At 35.2% G+C, this 9,853-nt stretch overlaps 3 protein-coding genes across 3 annotated transcripts; 1 reads left to right on the forward strand and 2 right to left on the reverse strand.

The window, feature by feature from the left end:
* Window positions 1–2,161: 2,161 nt before the first annotated feature.
* Window positions 2,162–2,902, reverse strand: LOC140878391 (uncharacterized). Its single transcript, XM_073281993.1, has one exon. The coding sequence runs from the start codon at window positions 2,900–2,902 to the stop codon at window positions 2,162–2,164; it is 741 nt and encodes a 246-aa protein (XP_073138094.1).
* Window positions 2,903–3,021: 119 nt separating this feature from the next.
* LOC140882273 (uncharacterized) lies at window positions 3,022–6,318 on the reverse strand. Its single transcript, XM_073288182.1, has 9 exons — window positions 6,071–6,318; window positions 5,905–5,970; window positions 5,714–5,819; window positions 4,867–4,909; window positions 4,472–4,544; window positions 4,136–4,223; window positions 3,999–4,055; window positions 3,818–3,896; window positions 3,022–3,689 (listed from the first exon to the last, which is right to left on the reverse strand). The coding sequence occupies exons 1-9, from the start codon at window positions 6,139–6,141 to the stop codon at window positions 3,676–3,678; spliced, it is 597 nt and encodes a 198-aa protein (XP_073144283.1). The 5' UTR covers window positions 6,142–6,318; the 3' UTR covers window positions 3,022–3,675.
* A 1,098-nt stretch (window positions 6,319–7,416) lies between these two features.
* Window positions 7,417–9,376, forward strand: LOC140878392 (uncharacterized). The gene is made up of 3 exons (XM_073281994.1): window positions 7,417–8,627; window positions 8,901–9,144; window positions 9,194–9,376. The coding sequence occupies exons 1-3, from the start codon at window positions 7,417–7,419 to the stop codon at window positions 9,374–9,376; spliced, it is 1,638 nt and encodes a 545-aa protein (XP_073138095.1).
* Window positions 9,377–9,853: the final 477 nt, after the last annotated feature.

A 9,853-nucleotide genomic window follows, 5' to 3' on the forward strand; every position in this document is an offset into this window, starting at 1 on the left:
GAATCCTTCTGAAGTGGAAGAAAGTGTGATGTAGGAATTGTTGAAATATCTGAACATCCACAAATTATGATTTTTTAATACATTTAATACTAACCAACAACCTCCTGACTGATCCTAACATTATTAAATAGTTTTAATTTTTTAATACATTTAATATTTATGATAAAATTTTTAAACTATTTTCGTACTAACTTTCAATTAATTGATAAATTTTAGTATGAAATTACGATTATAGTCTAATTTAATTCTAAACAAAATCCAAATTATATATTAGACAAATTAGTCATTTTATATTGTATCTTACTTTTTAGTCATTACATTTTATTTTATTTATCAAAATGATATTCTCTATCTTTGTTTATATTTTTAAAATTTTATATTTTTTTTTGTATGCAAATTTTTAGATTAGATAGCTATCACTCTTAAATTTTTGAATATTTAATTCATCATGTGACTTCTGAAAATAACATGAAAATCAATTAATATAAAAAAATTTATATATAAACATGTATCGCGTGCAAATAACGCTAATATATAATTATCTACGTTACCTTTATAATATCGTACCCTTTTATTTGGTAATGTTAATAATAAAAATATATTATAATATCAAATACATCAACATTATAAATTGTTTAAAATCTAAACACTTTAGCGAAATTTTTAATAAACTTATAAGTTGTTTTTATTATTTTTAGCCAAACACTGTTTTAGACGTTTATTATCCCTTTTTTTAATATTTTAAAATTTTTTATCGTTATATAATTCATACGTTCAATTTCATATCACAATTTATACCGCTCATTCTCGACATATCTAATAAAATTTTAATGATGTAATTTGGAGTAATGCGTGCTCTGTGTCGTTGTGACGTCAAAAAATTGTATCCAAACTAGAATATTGATGTTTAATGATATTGTTGTTGTTACTAAAAAAAAAATCATTGAGTGTACACTGACGAGCGCGAATCTAAGGATAGCGGCTGCGGGTTCCCACGTCACAAAAAAAAAACAAACAACAATAACCACGTCAAAATAAAATAAAACAACAAAATATATTATTGTTATTATTATTTTAATTTATTTCTGAAATTTACCATCATTAATTTTTAATTCAATAAACTGACCGGAATGAATCTGTCGGTGACCTAACAAAAAATTAGAAGAGAAAATAATCAGAATACAATTTTATATTATTGGTGGAAGACAGCATCATTTGGTGGCTGATTTAATTTGCTTGCTTGTTCGTACTAAAATTTTGCTATAAGAGGAGATGTGCACTTCACCCATTTCACTTTCAAAAACACAATCAACCTCCTATCTCCATCTTCATCAATCTTTAGTTTTTATTAAAAATTAATAAATCTAATATTTTTTCAACCAAATCTATACTATTATATAAAATTTGGGCACGCTTAAATAACTACTTTTGGTGTGTCAAGATGACACCAATTTTCTTCTCCATTTTACCCCTGTTCATTGAGAGTTCTCTGCACAGTTTTTTTTTTTTTTTTTTTCTGAAGGAAAAAGGCAAAAAAACATTTTGACAACTTTCATAATTTTAATTTCATCATACATCTCTCTCACATGTCAACCAAACGAACGTTTTTTTCTCCCAAATTAGAAATAAAATAAATAAATTTTATTAAAAAAATATTGTAAAAGCACGCAACGCGTGCTTCGGATCACTAGTTAATAAATAAAATTTGAGTATATTCAAGATGGTTTTTGATGGAAAAATAATTAGAAATTATGTTTTCATAAATTATCTTCTAATTTATTGATTCAAAACTCTTTTTGTATTTTTTAAGCTAAGAAATTTTATACGCAAACATCACCTACCAAAAGTGATGGATCCAAATTAAAAGTTTGGATGATTCAATATATTCATTCTGAAGAAAAAAATTTACTCTTTATTTTTTCCTTGAAAATAATCAATATAAATTCAATAATTTTTTTTTTCTATAAATAAATAATTTCAAATTTTAAAAATAAAAAGTGTTACTATCAAAAACAAAAAAATATTGAATCTCACAGTGTAATTAGTCTATAACATTTGATATAAATGGCCAAGTGATTTTCTTTCAAATTCAGTACAATTGTCCACTGCTACTTTATGAAATCTCAGCCGTCAAAATCAGCTTGCGAATCTGGAACGTCCATCAGCCATTCTCTTCGAACGAATCTGCCCACAACTCAAGATCCCGATCCGACGGACAGAAAGGAATCTTCCTTTGCATCATCAAACCGCAAAGCAATCCCCCACCGTTGGATCGGTTCCCCTTCTCCTTTCCCGCCGTTTCCCGCACGCAATTCCAATCCTTCAAGGCCGTTGAAGCCGCCGAGTCGGAGCTGTCTGAGAAGTCGCAAGACTCACCACCGGAGCTCTGCTTCGACCCGGCGCGGCTCAGCCTTCGACGTCGCCGGGACTCGCTCTCCTTCTTCTCCATCAGTTCACGGAAACTCACCGCCGAAACCTTATCCAGAACCCCACATTCGGAAGAATCGTAAACCGCAGCTGCGATGTTGAGAACTCCTTGGAATCTACCAGACGGCCGGCGGATCTGCACGGCGGTGAAGGCAGGGGTCCCTCCGCCTTTCTTGAGACACGTGCTGAGCAGAAACCTGACGGTTCCAATGAGGAAATCTTTAATATAGCCGACGCCGAAGATCTCAACAGAAACGGCGGACGTATCGCCGGAGAGAAATTCATCAGAGACGCGAAAGAGGAATTTGTCGTTCCAGGTAGGGTTTTCACCGGCGAGGGAGTCGACCCGGGTCTTGAGCTTGGCGGCGGGGTGAACCCAGGCGACGGCGTAGGTCTGCAAGCGGCGCAAGTTAGTTGAAGGCGGCTTCAGTCCCTGGGCTGAGATCAAGTTAATCTCCAAGATCTGCGTCTCCATTGGCGAAGTAAAGAATCACGGCTTTTTCGCATTAAAATTTTCCATCAAGAACCAGCCAGATTCACAAACGGGACTAATGAGTCAATTTTGTGGGATTTACTCTCAATTATTATATAACATCTTAATATATATATATATATATTTACGAAATCATCTTAATCATTTTAACAATATACATAAATAAATCTTTTTTTTTTTTAAAAAAAGAAGAAAAATCTATACATATTATTCTAAAAACCTATTTTGATAAATTCCAAAAATAACTAACTAATTTGTTAATTAAATTTATTAATAACTAAAATTGGATATATATTTGATAATTAGAACTCGAAATAAGAAATTAATTTGTCGGTCTTAGCCATATTTTTTCTCATTTATTGGGGAAGAACCGGTGCGTGTTTCCTACCTGCCTACATGATAGAGGATTTTTCTCAAGTCCAACCGACAAAGATTGGCTTTTAACTTTCGTCCACTATTCAAAAATGAAATGAAATGAATTTCTTCTTGGCCTTTACTTGATCAAACTGCCAAATCAATTTAGCAAAATGGAGCTCACATGTTCAAGGAACTCTCGTGTTCCAGTTGCTACAATAACTATATCATTTATAAATTTCATAAGAACGGCAATTCTTCATAAATAATTCGAGTTGAAATCGGCAAGCTCAACAAATGCCACCTTAGACGATAAGTTTCCAAGCTGCTGTGAAGTTCTTACCTCATTCACATGGACAACAAGAACCCAAGACTTTTGACATCCAAACCTCCGTCGTGAATCAATATCGTGGAGCTGCATGGAACCCAAACACACCGCAGAATCAAACGAAAGCTAGTATTATATATATATATATATATATCTCGAAATGACGATTTGTTTCGAATAATCGAACGAGGAGTCTTTTCTACTTAAGCTCCTACCTCCGCCAATTGTTGCCTCGGGTAGCCGTTCAATGAAGTACTTGTGCTTCGTGATATACATGATTGGTACACCAGGTATCTGACAATATACTTATATTTTTAGGTAAAGTTTTAAACTTGAAGTAAACAAGACTAAATTCGCTAATGGTAATCAAAAGATAGATGCAAGAATTCAGCATACCTTCCGTATTCTCCTCTTCAAGTCTCTATCACAAGTTGCAACAATGTAGCATTTATGCTGTTGCATTGGTATAATGAGAATTGGTTAATTTATTTGCTATGAACATGCATTACAAAATCAATTAGTATCAGTTGCACCTGTGTAACCCTATCAACAAGGCAATCATCAGCATAGGTTCCCTTGTGAGTACACGGAAGCCTTTCAAATCGAGGATCCTTGGCAATCCTGTGGACATAAGAGAGAGAGAGCAAAATGTAAATAAGAAAAAATAACTACAAAAGATGTTCACCTATAGGCTACACAAAATCTATTTAGTGAATTAGTCATGGATTATATATTTTACTTTTTATAATATAATATTAAATTTTTTTATGCAAACGGTATAAAATAATTGCTCTATCTGTTGATACACTGCCTTCTTGAGTTGAATTACATGAAGAGGCTAAGAGTAGATGGGAAAGTGAAGTACATGCCTCAGTGCAACTCTGTATTTCTGACCCAACTTTTCAAGCTCAGCCATAACACAGTCCGTGATACAAGGAGTACCTACAAAGAGTAAAAAGCCAACTCAGAAGTTCTCAACAAAAACAAGTCAAATGGAAGGATAGAGGCAAGCGTGTTGAAAGTCTGGATAGATTCGGAGTTCAAAAACAATAGCCAGTAATATGATTGCATCAGCGTGTATAATAGAGAACAAAAGAGGAGCCCTGATTACAAACAACTGAATCATATGACTACAAATTCAAAATATTGCCAGTAATAAATGGGAAATCTTTTATCAGATATAAACCTATAATCAAATTTACTAGCAACAGCTATAAATGGATATAAAACATGCACCGATAGAAGAAACTCCACCAGAACTTACATTTTGCATAAAAGCAGTCCATCATTCCTTTCTCCAAATCCAACTGCATAAAATTCAAAGAGAAGGTCAAACAAGTAGATCATCACAATACTATCAGAAATTGGATAGGCATGCCCAACAACCCATAAAAAGAACAAGATAATAGACAACATCATGGTTTCAGACAGCATAACAGCTACAGATAAAGCAAAACCAAATGAAAGAACTTCAATTCAGTCCTCTATTCTTTCCTCCGAGCACATCAATAAACCCCTAAAGTAGTGGAAGCACTTCTCAACTTTTCTTTCATAAAATTTTGAAAGCTCTCCTAAACACTACCTTGTCAGATTTACAGCACGCACAAATGAAACCATACAAAGTAAAACCCGATAGAATGCCAATGGTACACATAAAAGGTACAAGCATGGCCTTTTAATGTGGAATCAGTGGATTTCGCCTTCACCAGGCAATGTTATTAGACCTTACATCACTAGAACATAAAAACATCATATCTACTAGAAAACACAAAAAGTTTTAACAAAATATCATAATCGGCCAGCAGACCAACAAAGGCTGCTCTTGATCGAAAATCAGGTTGGTTACGATGATTCCATCCAAGGCTGTATGTCTCACAGTGCAAATCTAAGGTAGCCACGTATGAAGTGGAAAAGATACCTAAAATTCCTCTAAAAAAACCATGAATATTTTTTTCGTCGAATCCAAATAACAAACATCCAAATCATCGCTTACTGTACGAAACAACAAATACAGGAAAAAGAATCAAACCGCATAATCACGAATATCTCCCAATCACTAAAAAAATTTAACATAACATTAGGAAACAGAGAAGAAAAATTGTAATTCTCACTTTATTTTGGATGGAGAAATTAATGAAGTTAGTATCAACTAAGACTCTGTATGGCGGACCCAAAGCAGTGTTGTGCTTGAAGAAAAGAGCTGATGAAACCTGTGGCCTGCGGTCAAAATAATGCACCACCTAAAAAAATTTTAACCATAAACTTCGGAACAAAACATTTACAAAATAGATAAAGTACTTACACATTTCTGGGGAGCTTTTCCTTGCTCAAGTCTTTCTTATTAGGGTTTAAGACCTCCTCCTTGTAACTGAATAATGAGACATTGAAGTACAATAAATAAATCTAAATAAATCCTGAGAGAAATCATTACTGTGATCAGAAGGAGGCATTAAAAAATAAAATCTTACTGCTTAATTGCTTTATGGGAGATGATTTTCTTCATCACGGCAAATTTGGGTGTTTTCTTAGCTTTTCCCATCTTTCCTATGATCAGCGCGAAGACACAATCGATGATAGTTCCACAAAAAGGTTTCCAGAAGGCTATGGAACTGCAGAATTTCGAGATTAATCTCTTCGAAAATTCTCGACACGATTAAACCCTATCGCTTGAGAAGAAGATTTTAATGGGGCAAAGAACTGAAGAAGAGAGTTGGCAATAAACATATTTTGGGTCGGGTAACGTCGTTCGGGTTTTCCAGGTAGGGTACCCGGTTAGCAAATTTGACTTGCCCGAATACAATCCGAAAGTGTCAGACAGCCGAGGTTTATGACAGGTTGAAAGTCGTAACCGATACACACGATCGGGTGGTAAAAAAGTAACCAAAACCAATCCAAAATTCGACATATCCGGTTTGATTTCGATTTCTACACGAATCTAACTTTTTAACAGCTTACGGATCTGATCGGGTTTTTTGGTATCCAAAATGCGACACTAATAAAGGGCAAATTGCACAGCGTCCCTTCATAAAATTAAAAAAGAGCACGTTTATACCCTCAACAAAATAAATAGGCTTAGCGTCTCCAATATTTTTTAAAAAATAGCATACGTGTCCCAAATTGATTAAATGTAAAAAATGACCCATACATGACCATTTTACCCTTATATTATTATATTGAATTTTTATGACCATTTCACTTTTCTTTCTGACAGACCACGACCACTACCACTACCACTACCACTACCATTCATTTTTTTAAGCGCAGTACCATTCACTTTTATTTGCCCTGATGTTTTCAATCGAAGAAACGAGGCAGAGCAACGTATGGAGGGTTGACGAGGAAGAAGCATTCATTCAATAAATTGGTAAGTGTATTTCGTTTGTTGTCTTAGAAAGTTAAGTATTTTTGTTGTTAATTCATATTTTTTTTATCAGAAGTTGATGGATATGCTAATCGATGTTGATGTTTGGTATGGTGGCCGGTTGGAACTTTTCCCCAAATTGCAGTACGTCGGAGGGGATAAGTATGAAGTTAAGAATTTTAATTTGGACAGGTTAAATATTTCTACTTTGTACGAGTTGTACAAATTGTGTGGGGGAATTATGTTGAATGTTAGGTTTTTCTTTAGGTTGCCTGGAATTGTGAGTGAGAGAGGTCTTATTGAGATTAAGAGGGATGCTGATTTAACAGTGTTGTATGAGCATTACAAAAATGAAGATAATTTGACTTTGTGGATTGAGAAGACAATAGCAATTCCTTTACAAGTTTTAGATCCAGAAGATAACGAAGTACCTGTTATGGAATTTAGAGAACTATGATAAGAGATAAACTTGTAGGTGATTCTCCTGTACATGATGTGCTTAGAAGTGATGAACCAGAAAGCTTTGGGTTTGGTGTTTTAAGTGACTTTGATGATGATGCTGATGAATCCTACAAAGAATCTGGATATTCAATTTCATCTGATGAAGATAATTTAGATTTAGTTAGTGAAGAGTCTATTGATGAAGGGGTGTTTGACGATCGAAAGAAAAAGAATAAGAGTAAAGAAGTTACTACTGATGATGGATGGTGCAGTGACCCAGTTGATGATGATGATGAGATTTTAAGTGTATATGGATCTGATGATGATGCTCCAAAGCATCCTGTTTATAAAGAGGGACAAGACATGACCAATTTCAAATTAATGGTAGGTATGAAATTCAAATCTACAAGAGAATTTAAATTTGTGCTGTCTGATGTCAGTGTTAAAGGGGGCATTGAAGTTGTGTTTTATAAAAATGAAAAAAGTAGGATAACAGTTGTGTGCAAAGAAGAAGAATGTGAGTGGAAGATTCATGCCTCATTAGTAATGGGTGGACCAACTTTTCAGATCAAAACATTGAAAGGTAGGCATACATGTTCTAAAGCAGCAACTAGTTGGCTTGCAAACTACAAGTATTTGGCAAAGAAAATTGAACAAGTTGTGAGAGAAAATCCTAATGTTAAGACAAATCAATTGATTAATTACATTAAGAGGGAATGTGGTGTAAATGTTAGCAAGTGGAAAGCAGTCAGAGCTAAGAAATATGCTCTACAGAGTATCAAAGGGGTTGATAACGTGCAGTATGAGATCCTTATGGATTATTGCGAAACCGTGTTGAAGTACAATCCTGGTAGCCGAATTATAATCAGGGCTAGAGAGGATTGTGTTGCACCAACTTTTGGAAAACTGTATTACTCTTTGTCTGGTCTGAAAATGAACTTTTTAACTAGTTGTAGACCAATTATAGGTCTTGATGGTTGCTTCCTTAAGACTGTACATGGGGGTCAGTTACTTACAGCAATTGGAAGAGATGGTAATGATGGTATGGTACCAATAGCAATTGCAATTGTTGAGATTGAGAATAGAGATACTTGGACTTGGTTTCTTAGAGAACTGTTGGAGGACATTGGAGGATTGGGGGAAAATAAGTGGACATTTATAAGTGATAGACAAAAAGGCTTAATAAAGGCACTAAAAGATTTGGTTCCCGATTCTGAGCATAGGTTTTGCCTAAGACATATGTATCAGAATTTTAAAAAAAATTTAGTAGTGTTGAACTAAAGGGTCTATTCTAGAAAACTGCAGCAACTGGGAATAAAAATGAGTTTAATTTAGTGATGAATGAGATTGCCCGAGTAAATCTAAAGGTTGATTCTGTCCTTGAAACAGCCCATGAGTGGCTTCTAAAAGTCCCAGCTGTTCATTGGGCAAGAAGCCATTTCACAACTCATTGCAAATCTGATGTATTAGAACAACATATCTGAATCATTCAACAGTTTCATCTTGGAAGATAGAGAAAAGCCAATTATCTCAATGCTAGAGGGCATTAGAACCAAATTGATGAGAAAAACACAAGAGAGGAAGGCTGGGATGGAAAAATATCCGGGTAAAATCTGTCCCAATATCTTGAAGAAGATCGAGAAATGTCAAGACATATCTAGGAGTTGTTTTCCCGTCTACTCAGGAGATCTTGAATATCAAGTTCAATATGCGACTGCATATGGTGTTGTGAGGAAGGCAGTATGTTGTTAATTTAAGGAGTAAAACATGCACATGTGGCTTGTTTCAGCTGTGTGGGTACCCATGTTGTCATGCATGTGCTGCAATAGCTCATAATAGACAAAAGATTGAAGATTTTGTGGACATTTGCTACACAAAGGTTGAATATTTGAAAGGATACACATACTTTATTCATGCAGTTCCAGGGGAAATAGATTACTGCAAGTCAGAGTCACAGCCATTAAACCTGTAGTAGCCCGTGCCCAAAATCAGTGATTAAGTATTAATCAATTCATTAATCCTACTAGTTAAGAGTAAACGTGATTAAGGGAACTCTTAATGGGTTAACGGAGTCCGGAATTGGATTCAGAACACTTGGAAATGGTTTGAGGGTCATCGAGTTTGGAGGCTCCGAAGTCAAGGTTTGGACGGTCCGAAGTCAGGGTTCGGACGCTCCGAACGTGCTGCCGACAGTCGTCATGGATGATGTCATCATGCTGATGTAAGCAATGACGTAATATCATGTTCGGATGACCCAAAGCCCAATTCGGACGACCCGAAGCCCAGTTCGGACGATCCGAACTCCGTCTATAAATAGGGAGTGCCGAGCTCATTTTTGAGTGCACCGGTCCCTCTCTTCTCTCTCGATTCCTTAGCCTTCTAACTCAGATCTAGGGAATTCTAGGCATCCCGTGGGGAATCCGGAAGCGGCATAGCAGTCCAGGCGTCG

The sequence above is a fragment of the Henckelia pumila genome, chromosome 2 (assembly GCF_033568475.1).
Source record: "Henckelia pumila isolate YLH828 chromosome 2, ASM3356847v2, whole genome shotgun sequence".
NCBI lineage: Eukaryota > Viridiplantae > Streptophyta > Magnoliopsida > Lamiales > Gesneriaceae > Henckelia > Henckelia pumila.